This window comes from Megalops cyprinoides, chromosome 11 (assembly GCF_013368585.1).
Source record: "Megalops cyprinoides isolate fMegCyp1 chromosome 11, fMegCyp1.pri, whole genome shotgun sequence".
Taxonomy (NCBI): domain Eukaryota; kingdom Metazoa; phylum Chordata; class Actinopteri; order Elopiformes; family Megalopidae; genus Megalops; species Megalops cyprinoides.
Window position 1 is genome coordinate 27,241,828 of NC_050593.1, and position 24,018 is coordinate 27,265,845.

At 46.5% G+C, this 24,018-nt stretch overlaps 1 protein-coding gene across 1 annotated transcript in view; it reads left to right on the forward strand.

Moving 5' to 3' along the window:
* The window catches only part of abcc4 (ATP-binding cassette, sub-family C (CFTR/MRP), member 4), a 55,287-nt gene that overhangs the window by 17,720 nt on the left and 13,549 nt on the right, over nt 1-24,018 (forward strand). Inside the window, exons 13-24 of the mRNA XM_036540989.1 lie at nt 66-152; nt 1,550-1,646; nt 2,226-2,417; nt 3,497-3,634; nt 3,771-3,808; nt 4,238-4,341; nt 5,418-5,564; nt 14,844-14,923; nt 20,420-20,570; nt 21,653-21,772; nt 22,317-22,427; nt 22,857-22,957. Coding sequence (XP_036396882.1) covers nt 66-152; nt 1,550-1,646; nt 2,226-2,417; nt 3,497-3,634; nt 3,771-3,808; nt 4,238-4,341; nt 5,418-5,564; nt 14,844-14,923; nt 20,420-20,570; nt 21,653-21,772; nt 22,317-22,427; nt 22,857-22,957 — 1,366 coding nt within the window. The remainder of the gene's footprint in view (nt 1-65; nt 153-1,549; nt 1,647-2,225; nt 2,418-3,496; nt 3,635-3,770; nt 3,809-4,237; nt 4,342-5,417; nt 5,565-14,843; nt 14,924-20,419; nt 20,571-21,652; nt 21,773-22,316; nt 22,428-22,856; nt 22,958-24,018) is intronic.

The window sequence follows — 24,018 nt, forward strand, 5'->3', positions numbered from 1 at the left end:
TACCTGTGAAGACAGTGTGGTCGTTTCCTGAGGTTCATTCGAACATTGCATGGTCTCTTCCTCAGGGCAGTGTACCAGGATGCTGACATCTACTTGCTAGATGACCCTCTCAGCGCTGTGGATGCTGAGGTTGGGAGACACCTGTTCGAGCAGTGAGTATGAGTGGCGTCATACACCTGAGAGAGTTGCACACCTGTTCTCAGTACCAAAGAGAGAGAGTCACACACCTGCCCTCTGCCAGTGAGGGTGTGTCACACACCTGCAGTCTGCCCAACGAGACAGCATCGAGAATCCCACAGATGTTACTTACAGGCTGCATGCTGCACACCTCCATGTGTTCTGGGTCTTGCTCATTCTTGCTGTCTCCTTTTAGCTAGCTCTGAGTATGATGTAACTTCTTTGCTGAGTTGTCATGGGAGGAATTTTCTGGGTCATCTGTGGGCATTGAAATCCGGGAAAAGTTTTTTTTTTTTTTTTTTTTTGATTGGAAAATGGATACTTCCTGCGTTGGAGAAGTTTTGGTAAATGCCTGACGAAACACTAACAAATGTGGGAAAAGTCACGGAAAATGTGTGCAGGAAATTGGTTTTGGCTTTGTGATAAATCTACTAGATAAGACAACGTTTTCTTAACTGCAGAAAGCAGAGGCCTAAACCCAGGATGGTTTAAAGAGCAAATGAGAAACTATTTGAAAGATTTCCTGTCCACATACCTTGTTGTTCTTGTAGTCATGGTTCCCCTACCCCCAGGCGTTCACGGGGCTAAGTACTGAATGTGCTGTTGTAAATTATGAAAAAGGAGATATCTAGTGACAGATGTGAGGAGAGTTTTATAAATGATTATAATTTTGATTGATGATAATAATGTAGTCAGTCACATTGGGTTGGAGCATGCCTGTTTTCGGCTGGTCTGGGAGCTGTACGCTCAGCAGCACAGGTTGCTGTGTGCTCCTTTGGCTGCCGGTGGCACAGCTCTTTGTTCCACAGAGTGATTTATTTAGCTCTAAGCTCCCTGTTCCAAATCTCCCAGAGGTTTTATTTCAAACGAATCCTGTGTGACCTGGCTTTAGATCTTCACAATGAGACCCATGGGGGTGGGGGGGGGGGGGGTGGGGGTGGTGAGGAGGTGGTAGGGGGTCCATTGCTGCTCCTGCTGCTGGTCTGTGAGGGAGTGGGAACCAGGGTGGAACAGGAAAGGCGTGGTGCTGCCATTGTGGAACATGGCTCTGCCCTTTCCCTTCCTCTGCCAGGAGGGTTACCGGAGCTCGCCTCCTTGTGTTACTGGAAACAGTCTGTCTTGCTGAGGACTGCAGTCAAGGACTGCTGCCCTTGAGGGTGTGGGCCCACCTTGTTGACTAAAGCAGTGCCTGGCGTTAAGTGTTACAGCAGAACGGTCGAGACCTTTCCATTTCCTCTTCCAGTTAGTGCTGTTTTGTCCAGAGGTTTAATGGTGTTAGTGAATAGTCCAGGTAAGGTGTCTGGGCGTAGGAGTAACTGCTTCACTGTCGGTCAGTCAGTCTGTCAGTCAGCATGTCTGTCTGTCTTTACAGATGTATCTGCGGCTTGTTGAGGAAAAAGCCACGGATTCTGGTCACCCATCAGCTGCAGTACCTGAAGGCTGCAGACCAGATTCTGGTCCTGAAGGAGGTTTGTCAGCTAGCTGTTGGCCTGTACTGTTTCACATTCATGCAAGACAGAGCATGCATGTACACCTTGCTGATGCAGCAGGCTCCCCCTCGTTTGCATAAAAGTCTGTATTTAATATTATTCACCAGCAGTAAAAATGCATCAACATTTTATCCATTCTCACCAGAACCTGTGAAGATCTCACACACACATGGCCCAAATGTTCTTGTGTGTAAACCTTTTGCACCTGTGTATACAGTATATATGGTTTCTGTGCGCACACACACGCACAGAGTTTACAACACTAGTTGCCAGTTAGGACAAGTTTTGAGTATGTGGTTATTATTTCAGTTTGGTTTGGCAATGCTCTCTGATGAGTAGCTTTCACTAGCAACAGCCAAGCATATGTATACAATGTTGACTCAGAGATGTTCAAAATTTGTAGTGTGTCATTCAGCTGTGTGTCACTGCCTGCTGTCTGAGCTTCAGGGCATGGAAAGAACAGCATAGCAGTACATGCGCGCGCACGCACGCACGCACACACACACACACACACACACACTGCTGCGGGTGTGACCTTCCTCTCTCCACCCCCCTCAGGGTCACATGGTTGCCCGGGGGACCTACACCGAGCTGCAGCGCTCCGGTGTGGACTTCACCTCCCTGCTGAAGCAGGATGAGGAAGAGGAGCAGCAGGGGGCGGAGCCTCGCAGCCGAACCCTCTCCCAGACCTCCATGCGCTCCCAGTCCTCCTCCCTGATGTCCGTCAAGGATGGGGCGGACCAGCTGCCGGTTGGTACTGCCTGCGCACTTCCTATACAGACTCTTCAGGAAGGGCAGCACTTCCTGTCCTGCGGTTAAAGCAGGGAGGAGTCATAATGGCTGATCTGAGTACAGTTATCAGTGTAAGAGACTGAATGGAGATGTGTTCACAGATAATTCTGACAATATGTTATGCTCAGCTGAAGTGTTCGTTTTGTTACAATAGTGTTAGGGCTGGCAGAATTTGATGTTCATTGTCATGACCAGCACTCACCTCTAAGTTGCTAAACTAATTGCCTCTTTCAATCACGCTACTCGATTCTGTTGAGTCAGATACACCTGTATCCCTTCAGTTTCTGAAGTGCTGTGTATGAATCTGCATTTTGTTATGGATCTGTATTAATCCGCAACTTATAATTATTTCGCTCGAAATGTCTCCAGCAGTGCACAGCTTTAGATAAGCCTTAAGTCTTAGGAAAAGATTACCTTCATTCAAGCTTATTAGGAGAAATCAAGCGCTGTTAGAGGATTCTACACACATAAAAAAGTGAGCATTGAATACTTGCAAGCATGCATACCGTTTTCAGGTGATGTTGTGAGGAAATTGACTCATATCTACCACAAGAGGGCGGTAGTTGTTAACACAGAGCTTTCGCTAGGTTATCATGTCGATAGCTGCCTGCAAAATATTATATTGTGTGCTCTCTGACAGTTTAGTGAATGTCTTCTCAGTGTTAATTGTTCTTAAAGGTGAATAGTTATATTGTATTACTATGACAGGTAACTACACCAGGCTGTGGTTTTGTTGGGGTTTCATAAACTGTACTGACATTACAATCAGTAGTGTGCTCTTTTATTTATGGAACCAGACTTGTACCACAAAGGTTTCTGGTTTGATTCCCCGTTTGAACTCCTTCGGTCGTATGCATTCCATATGGATAATGCCTACAAGTATGAGCGCTGTAAATTTACCCTGAACAATTGCTGAAAAGGCAGTGAGTTGTATTCTGACATAAGCGGCTACAGTCAATCAATCAAGTAAATATGGAGTCAAGGAAAAAGAGATGAAAATTTGCTCTGGTCAGACTGCAACGTCCTTGTTCTTGCAGGTGGAGCAGGTCCAGTCCATTGTGGAGGAGAGCCGCTCTGAGGGAAAGATTGGCTTTGGGCTTTACCTGAAGTACTTCCGAGCAGGGGCCAACATCCTGGTCCTGCTGTTTCTAATACTGCTCAATCTCTTTGCTCAGGTACATGTCTGTGTGTGCCTGTTTGTCTCTGTTTGTGTATGTATCTTGTTAGAAGGTAAAGGTGACAGAATACACAGAATCTTAAAACATGTATTTATGTATAAATATTAATTTATTTTTAAATGTTTTTTTGCAGACATCATATATCCTGCAGGACTGGTGGCTAGCTTACTGGTAAGAAAGTGAAAGGAACCAAATGTGTCAATATCCTGGGAACCAAATATGTCAATGTGCAGCACAACATATAGTCACAGATTTTTAACCATTTTCAGTTAAAAATGGTGTTCATTTGACCGGCATCTTCCATAAGAAGGCAAATCAGCACCCTCAGAGTGGAATAAGTGAAGGCATTGATGCTCTCCTTTCTATAAAAAAACAGACCATGCAATCTTTTTTTTTTTTCTTTTTTTGGTTTTCATTTTTATAATGGCATCTCTTTCACTGACTAACCCACCGCATGAAAATTCATTTCGCGTGAAGATGAGTGTCATTTGCCGGCTTACAAAAGGGCGCATTGTGGCTGAGCGTGCCGGCTGCGTGCGCGTCGTCGGCAGCTAAGCGACGGCACGTCCTTGCATCTCTGGTCCTCCGTGTGATTGGCAGGGCCTCGGAGCAGCAGCGGCTGAACGTCACGGAGGAAGTCCCCCCCGACAGCAACGTGACCCAGCCGCAGCTGGACCTCAACCTGTACCTGGGTGTCTATGCAGGTGAGGCGCAGCGGCACGTCCGGGCCTCATCCGCCGCCGAGGCTGCAGAAACCCAGCTGAGCCTCGCCACAAGGAGCACGCTTGTGTTGCTGCTCAGCGCCTTTTTGACCCCGGGAGGGAGAAACAGAAAGAGAAACAGAAAGAGAGAGAAGTGCTCCTCTGGCCTCTTTTCTCCTTCAGCCTCCTTCAGAGGTCAGAGGGAGACAGAGGACCAACAGAAAAGAGTTGTTATGTAGTGGCATGTCGCAGGGAAGCAAGCAAGACTACAAAAATAACTTAAGAAAACTGGGATGATAGATGTGCCATCCATCGTGTTATAAATGTTACCCCATACCTATGTGTGTGATATACAATGACCCTAAGGTCTCACTTACTACAGACAATTAATGTGTGTAATATCTAACCAGATAAACATAGATAGCAAGCACCCAAAATTGGGCAATTTTCCCTGTCTTCCCTTTGTTCCTCTTCTCCATCTTTCTATTTCTGCTGCATGACATCATCGAAAATGTTTTTGATCCCCAATTCAAGTATCCCTACATTTATATATTTTTTGCCAATTTCCACACACTTTCTGCCCTTGGCAGATAAAAAGATGACAGCCATCCTGGTTGTGCATGACAGCTACACTGTAACTAGCTAGCTAACTGAGCTTCTGTATAAAAATTAATAATGGTGTAAATATAACAGTATAACCTTTATAGCACAGAAAAAAAAAACATTTCAAAAATATATTCCCTCTCATTTCTGATTTAATGAAAATGTCACCTTGAATATTAACGCACAACAGGTATCAAGGCCTCAGCATCTTTGATTTTTACTGCCAGCTGCAACCTGCTCTCAGCTACAAGGATAAAAACGGTTGCAAATCAGTCAGAAATGCCACTAAATAGCTAGCTCTATTTTCAGCCGTCTAGCTCACTAACTCACCTATCTACACTACTACCTACACTCTACAGAGGCAGAATGAGTAGCCCTGGACGGGGTGAGAGGCCTCTTCTCATCACTAAACTTCCCTTGTTATTGTCGTCTCTCCCTCTCCCTCTGTCTCTCTGAATGGGTGGACTCCTGAGCAGGGTTGACAATGGCCACCATCGTCTTCGGCTTCCTGCGCAGCCTGGTGTTCTTCAACGTGCTGGTGAGCTCGGCACAGGCGCTGCATAACCGCATGTTCCAGTCCATCCTCCGCACGCCCGTCCGCTTTTTCGACATCAACCCCATTGGTGAGACCCCCCCCACAGTTAACACTCATTGTTAAAGATGTGATATGCTTGAATTCATTACAAATAATATTATAAATTATAACAGTACTGATAGAAAAAACCTCAACAGCAACATCCGTGAAGGATACTGCTCTGTGTTCTGTGAAGTTGCTGTATTTGGCAGTTCTTATTCTCAGTCTCTTTCGGTGTGTATTACAGAATTAACTCCACTAGTTTGATGTATTAATCATGTTAAACATTGTGATGTTTTCTCTGACAGTTCCATGTTATTTGAAACCTGCAGGACAGTGTCATTGAAAGACAAGTCATTAGAGCTCTGCTAAATTCCTCCTACTACTTCCTTTTAACCAATAGAGGGCAGCCTATTGTTAAGATCCGCTGTCCAACACATGAAATTCTATCAGTCTCACAAGTATGTTTATCTGTTTGTGGTCCTAACACATTGTAATTATGTCATATATCAAAGCGTCACTTGTACTGATGAAGGTTTGTATGGGCATAAATGTTATGCTTTTTTGATGACTGATCTCATCAAACTGCATCAAAAACAAAAGTTAGAACATAGAGCAGTCTTCCTTTTTGTTCTTTTTTTGAAGTGGAACTTTGTTAATCCTGTTTCTTTGAAACCATGAGAGAGATATATACAGTAACAGTGAGGAAATCTCTGAAATACAGTGACCACGATGTCCTTTTTAATTGTTTTTAGGGGCTGAGAAAGTTTCATGTGCCAGATTGGGTGCAGACATTTTAGGTATTGTCCACTTATACAATTGGGCATTCATTGAATTGGTTCAGGATCCAGGCAGGCAACCTTCAGATGCCAAGTGGAGTTTCTAGAACACTGTCACACTACCGGAACCGTTATGCCACGCTGCACAATAATTTACAGCTTGATTAATAAGCAAGGTGCAGGACCATCACAGGAATGCATGAAGACTTGGGCTCTTCCTAGTGTCCCCTAAGCCTGCTTTGGGGAGCCAAGGCCATGGCAAAGAGAGCTAATACAGGCCAGATGTGTATCACTGTCCCTTTAAGGGCAGCGGATATCAGTACACATAAACCCAGCCTGTATTGTCAAAAGGAGAGTAAAATGAGTCTATTTTTAGGTGTAACTTCAAATTTGTTGATTGGAAGGGGGGTGCGTAGGTTAGCCTGGAGTGTATTGGGGGTGGGGGAGGGGCAGTATCGTAATAACCGTGAGTCTGAACAAAACGGCAAACAGCATTATTGAGTGAATGGTGTTTGCTGTAGATCTTGGAAGCATCGCTGTGTTTGCACTATGCAGCAGAGTAAATAAAGGTCAGTTTGCCTTGTGGGTCGAATCAGAACCCCCTGATTATTTCATTAGCTTAGTAGGCTGTGTAGCTGTTTGAACAACACCGAACAGGCAGATAGACCACAGTCCTCAAACAGAGCAAACACTACTACCAAGAAATCCCACTCAATAGGAGCTTTTGCCTCTTATCTGTGGGTGACAAGTTTGTCACAGAATAAACTGAGCTCCGATTATAGCGGTATTTTAAGTAAGTATTGTTGTTAGGTTAGGATAGGTTCGGTGTTGCATTTACATTCTATATGTCATAACTGGAGTTAAAAAGTGGATGAAATAATTTTTTACCAGTTTTGTCTTACCATGCACTATCATCTTAAAAGACGACACAGCGTGTGTTGTGTGGAGTCCAACCTATTGAGAGAGGGAGGCAAAAACACAGCAAATTTGAAGTGGCTTTCCAGAAAGGTGTGCTTTATTTTTTCCACCTCGTACTGTTCTTTTTCTGTGGCTAATTCCACAAGCCATGCTCAGGACAGGACATGCATGCAGGCCATTGTCCAGATCTGCACATCTAATCAAGGATAATGACCGCTGATAAGCGCACAATCGGACACTAAATATGATTTGTGGGTGTTCAGGGTGTACAGCAGCTGTGACTTCTGGTGGCATTTAAAGAGTGGGCGTAGTGACGAAGTTTCCCTGTGGTTTGCGGCATTAAGAACAAATATTCCCAGACTTAATTCTCAGGCCTTGTTTTTTGAGCCTGGCGATGTGTGTCGTGCCTGCCTGCCTGGTTTCTTATCTAGGGCGGGTCCGGCAATAATGGGCCTAAGGGAGGAGCTCCCGTGCTTTTTAATAATGCAGTAGTTAGTTTTACGAGGTAGTAAAGAAAGAAGGCTTAACAGCTCCTGCTATCTGATCGCTGTTGTGTTGCTGTCAGGGGCCCATTGTGCGGCAGGGCCCAATTATTGAAGGCGCGGCCCTCGGCAGGCAAACATTCCAGCAGCTGTCCGGTTAGGTTTACAAGAGCCCTTTGCGGAAAGAAGGTGTCTGGCAGTAGCAGCTGGAGTTTGGGCGCATTCTCTGATCCTTGAGAAAGAGCCAGTCTGCGAAGCGGCAGTGTGGCAAAGTGGTTAAGGAGCAGGACTCTTGGCCGGTTCGATTCCCCACTGGGGCACTGCTGCGGTACCCTTAACCCACATTTACCTCAGTAAATATCCAGCTGTATAAACGGCTAACATTGTACAAAGTGTAACCGATGTAAGTTGCACTGGATAAGGGCATCTGCTAAATGCCTTACAATGTAATGTAATGTAATGTAACGCAATGCAGCATTCGTTGGAGTGGTCGCCCAAGCTAGCAGCGGTGTGGGCGTCCCTTTCGCACGCCAGACTTCGCCTGTTTAGCGTCGCTGTACTCCAGCACGCCCGCCATCCTCGCGGCGGCACCGCGGAGGTTGCCTCCGCCGCTGTCGCCGTCACTATCATTGAAGGAGACGTGCCGGGTCCTCTCTTGTCCCCTTCAGTAAAGCTTAGTTTTGGAGAGCGGAGGCCTGTTGCGTCTGTCATTGCCGGGAGCTGCCTGAACTGCTCAGAGTAATGTGCTTATAATTTGCTCCCTGTGTTCCCGGGGATTTGACAACTGTTTACACATACCCTGAGATGTGTGCCGTTTTCAAACAGGTCCCATGCCTGGTACAGTTCGGCCTCCTTGTGGTCGATTAAAAGTTGGCTCAAACCGAGTCCTCTTGATAAAAGTAATGTTTCTTTTGTCTTCTATATTGGCCTTTGGCTGTATAGTGTTTTATTGATATCGTTCTCAGTTATTGAAACAGTCATTAGTGGATCATGATCGCTGAATAGATATTGTGTACTGAAACAGGCTGTGCCAAGCTGGTCTTTGTGCTGTTTGCGTTTCGCATGGTGATTGATCACAGGCTCAACATTGTTCTGAGCCATTTGCCGGTGGGAACGTAACCATAACTCCTGTCAGGCAGGTTTTTGACAGTGATGGTGACTAATTGTTGACGACTGTGTGAAGGTTCATAGTGCCATTAATAATTTACATTTAAACTGAGATTAGATGTAGCTGTTTGGGTCTGACTGAGCTGCAGTTGCCATTAGCACATGGAGGTGGGTTTCTGCCTGTCAGTTTCGTTCTGGGCTGAAGAGGTGGGTCGTCCCAGCTGGCGCTGATCCCTCTGAGGGGAGAGTCCCCTCCACAGGCCAAAATCACAGTACAGTACAACTACAATAAAATCTAGGGCTATTGGCCTGTAACAGTGCAGTACAGCTGCCATAAGAGTTAGGGTCACTGGTCTGTCACAGAGACGCAGACAGTACATCATGACTGCAGTAAAAGCCTGGGTCACAGCCTACAGTTTCAAATGGTGAAACAGGTTCTTTACACGCTGAAGCCACTGGCTTAACTGCTTTGTACCCATTCAGGCCTAATATGAACTACATCTGTCGCATCACTCCTTAACTACAGTTTAGAAGTAAGAAATACTAAAATTGATCAAATAGTTAATAAAACTACCGAGAGACAGGAAATTCAGATATTCAGATAAATTGTACACAACAAATTTTTCAAGCTCACACTTGTAAAAAAAATTATGCAATATAAGTAAATTAGATGAATGAATCAGCGGGGAGAGGTAAATACAGCTCATTATTGGCCCCGGCCTTGTCAGGAAGAGTGATTCATTTGCATTTACAGAAATGGGAAGTTTAACAAGTGAATTTTTGCTTCATCTGGCATCTGGACAAAGAGGCATGAGGTCAATGGTGTGGGGATGAAATGGGTGGGAGACAGTGTACACCTGCTTATGTGCATGCGTGTGTGTGTGTATATATGTGTGTGTGTGTGTGTGTGTGTGTGTGTGTGTGTGTGCTCACATGTGTGGGTATGTGTGTTGAATGTGTATGCGTATATGTGTGTCTGTATGCATGTGTGTGTATGCGTTTGTGTGTGTGTGTGTGTGTGTGTGTGTGTGTGTGTGTGTGTGTGTCTGTCTGTTTTGTGTGGGTGTGTGTCTATGTGTGTCTGTTTTGTGTGTGTGTGTGTGTGTGTGTGTAAGTGTGTAGGGGTGTGTGTGTGTGTGTGTGTGTGTGTATGTGGCGTGGCTGATTGGACTCTTCACCCCCATGCTCTCGTTTAATCGGTTGAAAGGGCCGGGTGGCAGATTGCTGGGACAGGCCTGTGTCACCGGAAAGAATGGATTTATAACGTATTAACGCTGGCAGAGAGCCGCCCGTGGGGGGGCGGCATGTCCACGCCCGCAGGCCTATAGGGGGCGAGGGTAACCCCCATACCCCCGCTTCGCGAAACCTCAGCGCTCTCCCTTTATCACTCCCTCTCTGCTGACAGGGGCGCGCGCATGGCAAAGCCCCCGACCGCTCACCTTATCAAGATTTTTACAGGGTACAGCGATTCGCCACACACGCCGCTCCTCCTCCGCTGCCCGGGCCGGGGGGACCGGACCCGTCTAATGAGTCCGCCTGAGGGGCCCTCGTGGCCCGCCAAAACGAGAAAAAAAAAAAAAACTGGCGCAGATCTCGCCTGGAGACCCCGTTCCGTGAGAGAGCGTTACACGCTAAGCCAGCCCATTCCTGCCCTGTGTGAAGGCTGCCCCGTCTGATGGCGACCGGTTGCCATTGAAGCCCTGGTGGATATAGGAGCCGGGCACCACTGAATCCCTTGTATTAAGCCAGTCTTTGTTCATTACATTACATTGCATTCATTCATTTTGCTCGTTGGCCATTTTCTCAGCGTGGAGAATTTTTGTGTACGCGCCTGGTTGTGATATATCACTCCGACTTGTTTTGTCTTTCTGAATATTTTCCCCATCCTCAGCGTCTCTTGAGCGCAGCGCTAATTGACCTGAGAGTAAAAGAGCTGATTGTTCAGTGCTGTTCTCAAGTATCGACACCCCAAACAGACCTGTATGACAGAACTGAAGAGGGCTGACACTGAATTTAGGGTTTGCAGTATCTTAAACAGATCAAGCCGAGGACAGCATGGATCCTCCTAACTGCTACATTGAAACATATTTCACCACCACTGAGTGTATATCAGATGTGAGAATAGCAGAATGGAAGCTAAGTCAAACAGGAGTTTCTCCTTCAGGGCATTACACACCGTAGGGGGCACGCAAACTGAGATGGATTAGACTGGCTGGAAGTGCACAAACGTGCACACTGCTCCACTTTGAATTGCAGCAGATTTGATGTATTTCCATTCATGGGCAAATAATGTACCAACATGGCTCAAGTAGAGGTGGGGGCTCGTCCGCATGCTGCTTTAGAGGGGCGGGGGTAAAGAGAAAGAACAGCATTCAGAGTAAACCTCTAAGCCCCTTACAGCCGCAGGCGGCAGTGATTACAGAGAACGCCTCTGCCCGGGGTGAGCTGACGTTTTTGGGGTAAACTTTCGGGTCACTGTCCGGACCACGTTGGGCCTCAGAACCCACTGCCCCCTGTCTCATCTTATCCTCGCCCTTCCTCCACCTTGTCTTCCTCCCCTGCCTCCCCCTCACACTCATGCCTTGAGGTCACGCCCCTCCACACATTAACCAATAAGGCAAATCCATTTGCACTGGAAGCATCTATGCATGGCCATATTTCTCTGTGCTTGGAAGATTTTCACGTTTATTTCTGGAATAGACCTTTCTAAACATGCCAAGCAAATATGAGGCAAGTTAGGATGGAGCCGTTAAGAAATATACACAAGGAAAGAGGTGAGGGCAACAGACGGTGCCGACGAAAAGAACAAAACAGAAGTAACTCTAAATCCCTTCACCCAAAATGTACAACTGACGAGAAAACAAAAGGGTGGCAGAGCCAAATAAAAACCTAACTACACTAACTACCTGAAAACAAACTATACAAAAGTGGCACCCACCTCTAACCTAACCCTGTACAAAAGGAAAAACTAACACGGGGACCCCCCACCTTACCTGCCCTCCTCCCACGACAACCGAATGCAACCAAACCAGAGACACAATCCAGAATCGAAGTCAGCAGACAATGCAGAATCAAACACAGTATGGCAAGTTAAATAGTGAAAATAATAGAAAATAAATAGTGTAAATAGTGAATCACGAAAAAACACGAAGGATCAAAATAGCGAGACCCCCGCTCTAAAGATCCGGTATCTTTAAACTGGGGCGCCCCGTCTCTGGTTGGCCGGGCCGGAACCAGGAGGCGGGACGCAGCGCAGCGGGATACCTGCGTCAGGAGAGCAGCGAGAGAGGAGAGAGGGAGGAAAACTGAGACGCAGGGGGCCCAGACTCCACAAAAGCACAGTAACCCAGTAACAGGGGAAAAATGCATGCCTGCTCTGGAGGCATGGTTTGTAATCAGAGCATTGCAGTGCAATTAATGAAGTCAAGAATCAATCATTTCAGTCAAGAGTTGTACTATAAACAGAAAGAGTACTATAAACAGGACTGGAGATGCAGTCTGTTCCACCCACCGTAGAAATGTGGTCCCTCTGCAGTTGCCCGGTTGTGGTGTTTCTATGCTGATGTGCTATAGAGGAACCTGTGACAGGCCCTGCTGCTGGGACCGTCACAAGTCCCTTGTGGTACATTCAGTGAATCGGGGCTCGGTGATGTGGGCTCAGACACTGCAGCCTGGAAGGCATTGGTTCTCCTAACCTCACCTCTTCTAGCAGACACTGGTGCGTTCTGGGTAACGGGTGCATTCTGGGTAACATTCAAGCCCAAGTAGGCCAAGTGGGAAGAGAAATGGAAAGGCTCTCCATCCGAAGGGGAGCGTAAGACCTCCTCCAGGTTTGTTGGCTGTAAGGTGGGCGGTGTTCCTGCGTGCCTGTTTCTATCCGCGGTATTGTGGCGGGTGGTTATGGGTGCATCTGGTGCGCGCTGTCTCAGAGCAGCCGCGGCGGGATCTCATGCGAACCTGGGGTTCAGATCACAACAGAGCCTCCAAAAGGACCACAATAAAGGGGCCGCTGGAACACCTGCAGGGTTTGGGGTAGGATAAAGAACACCTGAGCAGGCTGGGGACAACGCAATTAACGTCACCGACACTGCCAGGCAGGAGGAGTGGGCAGGTACCGAGGGTCAGCTCCTCCTTTGTTCCCCAAACAAAAGAGTCCCCAGCGTATTCAGCTCCTAGCAGCGCAGGACTTTGTGCAGCCCAGGACAAATAATGACTCATTATTTAATTTAGATTGGAGCTCTCTGTCAGGCCATCTGATAGGGCCCTGAATGTATACGTGCTATTCACATGACAGCCACTTACTTAACTGTGATTAATTTTAAAAGCAGTGGCTACCTGTTATGAGGAAAAAAAGAAAATCTTAGAAGGCTATTTTAACTGTACCTTTGTCAAGTGCTGTTTTGCATTATGGATGAACAAATTGGCACACGGATCAGGAAATGTAGCGTCATTATGCAGTTGTATATCAGCAAATGTAAGTCAAGTGCTGTTTGTTTAGTATTGTTAAATTAATAGTGTGCAATTTTTCTCAAATATTTGCATAACTAATTAAAGCACAGATTGTGTATGAATTTTAAGGCATAAACAGACTCGAGCCCGAGGAAAAAAAGCCCAACTCAAAACTGAGCTCGACGAACCTGACCTGTCCCCGAAATCGTTAAAAAAGTACATACATGGTCCTGCCTGATTATCACTGACAAACGCTACATGTTTATGTGTGTTGAGGAGAAAACCTAGAGCAGTTGGGGAAAATGTCTGTAGCCAAATGCGAAAAACGCATTTATACTGGCTCCGGAAACACCAAGGCCAGTATAAACACAGTGTCTAGATAATCACAGTAAACAAATCATTCTACTCCTGAATGGTCTTACCAACGAGCTAGCTTGATAGCTAAGTAGAATGCACTATATAAAGCACATAAAATGAGAGAGGTATGATATCCACAGTAAATCTGTTGGCTAACATAACAGACAGCCTAGTAGTTTTAAGTCACATGAGATCACTTGTGACTTCGACTGTAATCCTGGGGCTGGCTATGCAACTTAACCCTGTCAACTTGGATCAGACTTCCAAACTGAGCATTTACAGAACTGGTTTATTGTCTCATGAGCTCTCCTTTTAAGAACTTTCATTTGATTGAACCATTTTTTTTTTGCAAGTATTTTAAATTAAAATAACATACCCAAAAATAATAAAAAAAAAAATAATATACCCAAACCTGACCAGAGCCTAAGTGTTAGAAAATAATCTCCACCTGGCCTAACCTGACCCAACCTGCCCCAACCTTACCCAAGCATGAATTCTAGCATCAAATAGAATTATGCAGTGACCAAAAAAGTATTAAACAGATCAAAACCATCTTATATTTTAGATTCTTCAAAGTAGCCAAAAAATATTTTTTAAAAAATGGAAAGAAATTCAAACATAGATATCACCTTTGCTGTTTATATTTGTTTAAGAAACAAGTGTCAAGCATTTAGGCCTAACTCTTTAGATCAAAATGTCGTTTGAATGCATGTTTCCCGTTATTTTAATCAGGTGTGTCCAAACCTTTGACTGGTATTGTATATAAGATCAGCACAGTATGCAACTGTTTTTTTTTTATTTTAAATAAATTTTATCAACTACAAACAGAAAATAAATGGAAATAATCCTCCCCCACCCACACCCACTTCAGTAAAGAAACTACAGCAATACAAGTTCATCCAAAGTTGCAGGAAGCAGGTCATGTCCATTCTCATAATGAAAGGAACCTGTATCTTATCAGATCTGTGGGATACAGTAGGCTAGCATTTTCTTTAACTGCTGCTTTTGAGAGGGAGGGTGTTCTCCCCTCCAGCTGGAGAGTGGAAGGTGACAACGTTTTGGAAAGGGAATCAGGGCACAGCAGCAGCAGGGCTGTTACAGGAGGTGATGTCATGATGAGTGACCCGAGAACACTGTGTCACTGTGGATCTCAAGCCTGTGTGCCCTCTCTGTTTTCCTTTTTCTCTTGCTCTGTCTGTCTCTCTCTCCCTCTCTGTCTCCTGCCTTGTCCTCCAGGGAGAATCCTCAACCGCTTCTCCAAGGACATTGGTCACCTGGACTCTCAGCTGCCCTGGACATTTGTGGACTTTATCCAGGTGAGTCGCACCTTCGCTGGGTACAGGTGGGGGACGCCATTTGCCTGGCCGGGCCTGCTTTGTCACTCAGGTCTTGCGGTCGGGAAAACAATTACTGTAGGATTAAGCACTGGCCTAGGATTTAATAAGAGTGTCCCCAGATTGGCAGGGGGCGTGAGGCGGACTGATATCACAGCATACACAGGGACAGAAATGAAGAGAGAGAGAGAGAGACAGGGAAGGTGAGGGAGAGACAGGTAAAAAGGGGGGACAGGATGATGGAGGGACATGAGAGGGCGGGGTGAAGAGATCAGTTAGAAGGAGATTGGGGGAACCAGTAGAGAGTAAGTCGGAGAGGAAGGAAGGGTGTGAGAGGGAACCGCACAAAATGAAGGTGGACCTCAAGAAGGGGGAGTAGAATAGGCAAAACAGGAGCGGTCCAAGGCTGACGGAAGGGGAGAGTACCTGTGGATGGCCCTGCCCTGCTCAGTGAGGTAACGTTACCCAGGGCTACCACTTTGCAGCAGCGGTGCTTCTCTGTGGAAGTGGGTGAAGGTGAGCCAGCTGACGCACCTCAGGCCTCAGTGGAGGAAGTGTTCTCAGCACAGTCGGAGGCTCAGAGGTGGGCGTGGCTTAATAAGGCTCAAACAACAGAACAGGACGGGGGGAAGGAAATGTTCCGCGCTTCTCAGCGCCGGTGTGAGAACCTGTGCAGCAGGTCACCATCTCACGGGCCACAAAGAGACACTGTCAGGGGTGAAAGTACACAGCATCATAAATGAGCAAGTTTTTCACCAACATGTATTGCCTTTCATTTCCAAGAAAGTTGAGAAAGCACGGAAAAAGAATTACACTGCATAAGCCATCACATCTGAATTTTTGTTAGTTGTACCCTCACAAAGAAATACATTTGTTCAACCTGAGTAATCACTTAAACTTTACTAAAGTGGATGCTAGCATTTCTCTCCAGACATCTTTTATTATAGTGTGCTTTTCACTGTATACATGCATCTGTATGTATGGCATCTGCATAATATCTATATAATCCATTCATACTGCTGGCAATTTAATGGAGAAATTCCAGCCCAGTACCATACTCTGCATTTCTTGGCAATTGATTTACAACTGAGGGAAAGATGCATCTTTATCTTTGACACGTTGCGTGGCTTTTTCTGAGTGGAACATGCAGGTCAGAGCTAAGATGGGAAAAAAGTGAATTCCTTTAGCATATACTTTGAGTATAGTGGTATGATGTTTCTACACACTGCGTTCCTTCCCCTGTGGTAGAAAGCGCATGTTCATTGTGCCGGGGACAAAGGTGGCATCACTCGGACAAAGTGCTTTTTGTGCGCTGCCCATTCAGTTGCCGTTGGCAGGTGCCTTTGTAGAGAGCATTCTTTAATTCCTTCAGGAAGGAAGATCACCCCCCCCCCTTTCTTTTTTTAATAGGAGTATTAGCGAGACAAAACTGCCCCCTGATCCTGGTCATTGTGCTTGATGTTCGGAGGGACATCGTTTGAATGGCTGTCAGAGGGAATAAAGTGAAGCTTTAGAAACAAAGCCCTAACTGGTTCATCTCCCTGTGCGTTGCTTGCTTTTGACTGGTGCTCTTTACGTGGCAGTTAGCACGTCACAGCTCTCAGGAGACCCCCAGATATTCCTAATGAGGTGCCGTCCTCAGGTGTGCCGCATTTGTTTCCTCTACTCTTGTTCATAGGTGGAGCAGGGCATTGAAAAGTGCAGCCCTTTGTTTTATTCTTGTTATCCCTTTGCACAAAGACAGAAATGACCATTAAATGCTCTTCAGAAGACGGGACAGGTTGGCTTTTGTGTGGGCTTGACCTTTAAATCCTAGGCCTGCTCCTCCTTTCAGAGGGTGCCCTGCAGGAGGTGGTGGTCATTGAGGAGAGATATACAGGGTTATAGTGGAGGGACTGCACATAAAGGCTTTTGACCAAGCTGCACCACTAATCACAACTGAGCTTGGTCTAAAGCCTCTACGATTATGGAACTAAGAACTGGTTTAAGGTCAGCTGAGCCATTATGTCTGTCATTAAATTGATACTGGAAGGATATTCGGTCATGGAGGCTTGACACTGTCAGGAGAGGTCATTTTGACTGTGACAGTGAAGAATAAGGGGTACCAGTATATTCTGTCTAGTGTGTGTGTGTGCGTGTGTGCGTGCGTGCGTGCGTGCGTGCGTGCGTGCGTGCGTGCGTGTGTGCGTGTGTGTGTGAGAGAGAGAGAGAGAGAGAGAGCAGGGAAAGTGAAGCATCCTGGCAGTTCTTGGTCATGTGACTGTGTTGGTTGTGTGTGAAAATCTCCCAGTGTCTGTGTGGTCACAGCTGAACAGAGCTGGACTCTGAATCACATGACCACATGGGGGAAACCTATCCCTTCCCCTGGAACCCTAGCATTTTTCTCATCGCAGGAGAACTTACTGGATTTGTGACATGTGAAGGTTTAAGGGGGCAGAAATGTTAGGATTGCTTTGATCCCCAATGTCTGCTGCTGCTTGTTGTTACCAAAATGTCCTGACCATATTTGTGTGTGTGTGTGTGTGTGTGTGTGTGTATGTGTTTGTGTGTTTGAATGTGGAGGCATAAGCAGTCTCATGCAGCTGGTCTGGTCTGGAGAGCAGTGATTTATAGGGGAGAGAGTGCATTTCAAAGCCTTTCTCTTTCTTTCAAATGGGAGGGGGGGTGGAAATCAACAGCTTGACTGAGCCCAAATAAGTGACTTTTTTACCTTTTCACAGCGCACAAAGGCTTAATCCTGGGACTACTTGAGCCACCAATGTAGACAGTGACCGAGACCACCGCGGTATGCGCCAAGCCTTCCGCGGCGCACACAAAAACACATTGACTGTAGCTTTATGAAGTGAGAATGGCCCCCAAGAAAGGGAAACTGTGAAGGAGGTGTCCACAGTCATTTCTCACAAAGAATGAGCGCCGCATCTGGGCATTAAGGAGTGAAATGAAGCCCGAACCTGGGAATAGTGGAGCGGGTCGTGCCCCTTTTGTCATGGGCCCAGAGTGGAACGGCCCTCCCTTGTTTCGCTACCACTGACCCCTGCATTCTGCTGCGCCCCTCTGTCAGGCAGTGCGCGTTTGGAAAGAATTCCGCTGATGACGGGATAGGGGTTTTTTTTTTTTGGGGGGCCAGTTTTTTGTGTTGCTGTTGGTGTTTTCCCATCAGCCTCTTTCCTCAAGAGTCGCTATGCACTGGCAGTAAGTAAATGGAAGTGAGTTAATAAAGAAAGCCCAGAAGTGCACAGCGACTCTGTGTCCAGGAGAACGTTCAGCTCTCAGGACCTGTTTACACCGGGCAGGCCCGCGGAGCGGCGTTCGCTTATCAACGGCCTCGCACAAATACGCCAATTTTCCTCAATTTTTGCTAATTTTATTTGGGACATCAAAGTCCCGATAGTATCACTTACAAAATAAAGCAATTATGTTGCGCGGAGGAGTGAATGGCGTTTGGGTGCAGCGCTGCTGGAATGTCTGAATCGCATGCCTTCAGCAGCTTTGTTTTTCTGCTATAGAGCAATTAGAGGCAATGCTTTGCCTAAACTGTTTATATACAGAGGCTTTCATCCGCTTTTATGTGCTGTCGGCTAAGGCTTGGGGAGTTGTCTGTTCCTGTGGGGCGGGGGTTGGTTATCAGACTCATTTACGTGCGCTGTGGGTGGTGGTGGGGGGGGAGAGGGGTGTGGTTTCCAGATTCGGGCATGATAACTGGTAGACCGGGTAAACCGATCACATCAGAAAGTCTGTGGCGACAGAGAGGCTCCAGGGATGAGCGCAGGCCAGACTCCCCCCTACTGCACTCCTCCCCCTTTGATGACCGGTGCTGTGAAGATATGGATTGGTTCTTCAGGACCTGGGGGAGTTGGCTGGTGAGACTGTCAGACACTCCAGACTGTACATGGGTCAGAAATGACACAGTCAGTGTTCCACAAGGCTTAGAATGTTGGCAAATGGTGCACTCCACAGGGGCCAGAATGTGGCAAACTCCACGTTCTACAAGGCTGAGTATGTTGACACGCGCTACATTCTACAAGGGTCAGAATGTTGACAAACCGTATGTTCTACAAGGGCCAGAATGTGACGAACTCCACGTTCTACAAGGCTGAGTATGTTGACACACCCTACATTCTACAAGGGTCAGAATGCGACAGCCCCACAATGGTCCACTGGGCTCAGAATGTTGACAAACCGTATGTTCTACAAAGCTCAGCATGCTGACACACCATGCGTTCTGCAAAGGTCAGAACATTGACACACTCCATGTGCTACAAGGGTGAAAATAGTGTTACTTTGGCCATTCTGCAAGAGTCAGAAACTTGACACAGAACCCTTTCCAGTCTTGCTTTCATCCAGAGAAAAGGTCTTTCTCAGTGTTGATGGTGATGTCATGGTCAGAAGAGTGCATGTTTAAATCCAAGGTATTTATTTCGTACCCTTGAGCAAGGTACTGAACTGCCTCAATAAACATCAAGATGAATGAATAGATATGTCAAAACACTGTGTGCAAGTTACCCATGGTAAAAAATACAGGTCTTTCACCGTAGTTATACCATTGAAGAAAGCATTTATTTTGTGAGAACATACAGAGAATATAATGAATTACATAATCTAAATTATATACATATATATTATTGTATTTTTGTGTTGAATTGCATCAGGTTGAGTCTTAGGCAAATAAGTGACGTAGCCTACAGGCTTTACTTTGTAGGTGAGAATGGGGGTGTTTTAACCCTAGAAGCCACACCCTGCTGTTAGGAGTTTGTACCAAGCTTTACATGGTCTGAGGTCGAATGGTGTCATATCACCATTAACACAAGTGACGGGTCTTTCTTTTGTTGATGCTGACTTGTGGTTTTGCCTGCAGCATGGTGTCAGGTGTCAGCATCTTGTGGGGGGATGGGGGAAAGGTCTGAGGGGTGGCGGCAAAATTGGAGAAGGGGTAGTACAGGAGAGTGTCCGCGGTGGTTTGAGGCAGACCAAAGGGGAAGTGTGGTAAATCCCTTACTTGCCACAGGGTAACAGCTGACATGGCTGATGTAACATTACATCACAGTATTTACCAGCTTTGGCAGCTGTTATTGAGGGCAAATGGCATGGCTTGCATCTTACACCCTAGCCATCTATACATCTGGATATTTCCTGAATCAGATTGGGTTGTTTAAATAGAAGCATAACTGCAGCATCCCACATGACATTCAGAACTGCAGCAGTGTAGTAGTAAGTCAAGATGTCGGTGAGTATCCCAGGTACAGAGGAGCTGTTTCCCTTAGTATTGCGGCACCACACTCTTCTCCCTGCACCCGTGGTCATCGTGGAATCGTGGTCACACCGAGCGCATGACCTGTCCCTCCTCCCGCCCCTGTGGCCCTTCCCTTCTGTGGTTTTGACACCGGCGACAGTGATGAGCCTCACGCCGTGTAATTCACCCGTCGCCACGGCGACGCCGATGCGGCGGAACTGACCCCGCCCCCTTATCCCCGGGAACAGGTGTTCCTGCAGATCATGGGCGTGATCGCCGTGGCGACCTCCGTCATCCCCTGGATTCTGATCCCCGTCGTACCCCTGCTCATCATCTTCCTCTTCCTGCGGCGCTACTTCCTGCAGACGTCCCGGGACATCAAGCGGCTGGAGTCCACCAGTAGGTGTCTGTGCGCTGCTCTGAGGGTGGGAGGGAATGCCAAAGGAAGAGGCCTCATGCTGTCACAGGGCCAGGGCGCTGCAGCCGTGTCTGTGTGTGCTTAAACAAACACACTCACACACAAACTCATAAATGCAAACACACTCACACACGGACTCATCAATACAAACACACTCACACACGGACTCATAAATACAAACACACTCACACACGGACTCATAAATACTAACATACACAAACACACTCACACACGGACTCATAAATACAAATACACTCACACGGACTCATCAATACAAACACACTCACACACGGACTCATCAATACAAACACACTCACACACGGACTCATAAATGCACACACACTCACACACGGACTCATCAATACAAACACACTCACACATGGATTCATAAATGCACACACACACAAACACACTCACACATGGTCTCACAAATACAAACACACATGAATAAAACACACACAAACAGAAATACACTTACACATGTACTCATAAATACAGAGCACACATAAACACACTCACACAAACATAAACACACTCACATGCCTTCATAAACACTCACACAAGCATACATAAACACAAAAGACACATGAACTTGCACACAGATACATGTAAACATGTGGGGATGCACACAGAGAAACACATGTAAGTCAGGGCTACAGATCTAAAGGGGAGGTTATAAAGATGGAAATGCCTGTGTATGTGACAGGAGCAGCTCACTTCCTAATGATATTATAATAAATGATAAATGCTAAATGATAATGAACACAGGCTTTTTTTCTGCTGTAATTTCCGTAGTTCTCAACAACAGTCTTACTGCTGCTTTAATCTAGATAATAAATCTGTCATTTAATAGCAGTTACAGTTAAGCCGTTGCTCAGGTGTAGACTCATTTGGAGACGGTGACAATGAGAGTTTTACAGGTTACATTTTAGTACCTCATTTCTGGATGGAAATGGTTCATGCAGTTTGACTAACATGCACGTGTGTATGTCCGTGTGTGTGCTTGTGTATGTCCGTGTGTACGTCCGTGTGTGTGTGTGTGTGTGTGCCCCTCTCTCTGCAGCTCGGAGTCCCGTCTTCTCCCACCTGTCCTCCTCCCTCCAAGGCCTGTGGACGATCCGAGCCTTCAAAGCAGAGCAGAGATTTCAGGAGGCGTTCGACGCACATCAAGATCTGCATTCGGGTCAGACTTCTTTCACGAATGTGTGAAATGGCCCAGACCTGCATCGCATTATGCATCTGCTTCAGGGTGGCTTTTATGACACGCCTTAAACCTTTCCTATTAATAAAATTGAGTTTTCCAACTGGAGCGAATCGGGGAGATATCACCCTCTAGGACATTATGGGAAGTTTTTAGCCTGCGCTTTCCGAGGTCACAGAGTTTGCCGTCCTGTCCTTGTCCGCAGCACCACAAAGGCTTTATTTATAATTACCCTTTTGGACAGAGCCATGTTCACAGCTTACATCTCATTTCTGCACAGTCATAATGAAGACGTGCAGGGGAAGCACTTTGCTAAAGAGTATTATAGCGGTAGCCTGCTCAGCAAACATATTTAGGATACTCTTACCCCTCAGTCCGGGGAGGGTGGCCCTATTTTTGTTTTGGCCTAAGTGGTTATAGTTACATAGTGATTTCTTATCAGTTACAGAGTTCTTACAGAGCCTTTACAGAGCAGATAGAGGATGGCTATAATGTGGTCTGAGCTGAAATGTTGCTCTCTTTGCAGAGTCCTGGTTCTTGTTCCTGACTACGTCCCGATGGTTTGCTGTCCGGCTTGACGGCATCTGCTCGATCTTCGTCGCCATCACCGCCTTTGGCTCCCTACTTCTGCGAAACGGTGAGGGGATATCAGTGTCTGCACTGCTGCTCAGCTGAAGCGCAGGGGAGGGGGGCGGTCAATGTTTTTAATGCAGATAGAACAGGAAGTTGAGTAACAAACTAGTGATTGTGGTTTTAATGCCCCTAGATAACTTTTAATGAGGAAAACAATGGTTCAAGCCCAGCAGACGTTGTTTTCTCTCCTTTGTGGTCAAAGGGTTGTTTTTTTTTTTTTTTTTTTATTGAAAGTGTTCTGTCATCATCAAACAGCAGGTAGTCATCATTGCATTCCCACATTGTATCTTTTACCCTGCACTGGGTGAACTGATGGACCACTGGCTCATATGAACTGGCTGTGAGCCCACAGAGAGCAGAGTGTTTCTGGGTTGTGTTAAACGTCAGTAGGAGCAGGGTGATGACACGCCCTGTCTTTGTCTTTGTTTGGCAGACCTGGAGGCCGGCGCGGTGGGCCTGGCCCTGTCCTATGCCGTGACGCTCATGGGGATGTTCCAGTGGGGGGTCCGGCAGAGCGCCGAGGTGGAGAACATGGTAATGACCAGAAGACATCCGAGAGTTTTCGTGATGCGCAGGGGTAACGCACAATATCAGCACTTGAATGGGGTATCTGAATGGGGTGGTAGTGTAGCATAGTGGTTAAGGAGCAGGACTCGTAATTGAAAGGTTGCTGGTTTCATTCCCTGCTGGGGCACTGCTGTTGTACCTTTGGGCAAGTTACTTAACCTAGCATCGCCTCAGTAAATATCCAGCTGTATAAATGGGTGACATTTAAAACATTGTAGCCTATGGAATTCCCTCTTATGGAAGGATAAGAATGTCTGCTAAATGCCAATAATGTAATGTACCTGTGGTGCCCCCCCCACCCCCACACACCTGCAGTATATACTCACCATCATGCCAGTGAGGCAGTGCTATAATGCTAATGCTATAATGAAACCCCTGTCAGATTGTGATGACACACACACACTGATTACACATGCAGTGACCCGATGATGGCCTTTTATTGATCCCTCTCAGTCATGTGAAGACCCTGTGAGTCACCTCTTAGCATCACATTACTCCTCCCAGGCTGTTTGTATAGCTCCTATCCCTGCTTTTATATGGTGATGAAGCTGGGTAATCACTGAGGAATGAGGGTTATGTATTTGGGTGTAAGCGTACAACAGCAGTGCCCCTGTTGCTGTAACTCTGGTGACTCCTCATCCACCCTAAGAACCCACTTCTTCCATTACATTACATTGTTGGATAAGAGGGGCTTCCATAGGTTACAATTATTTACATGTTACCCATTTATATAGCTGGATATTTACTGAGGCAATTCTTGGTTAAGTACTTTGCCCAAGGGTACAACAGCAGTGCCCCAGCAAAGAATGCAACCAGCAACCTTTCAGTTACGGGTCCTGCTCCTTACCACTATGCCACATTGCCGCCCCAGTAACACCTCGCCCACACTTCCCCTGGTAGTGGCTTGTTGACTGCACTCAGTAACACTGTGTTGACCACCTTCCTCCTCTTCCCACAGTACAGCTCGTTGGCCTCCTTCAGTAACACCATGTTGACTCCCCTCAGTAACACTTGATCACCTCCCCTGT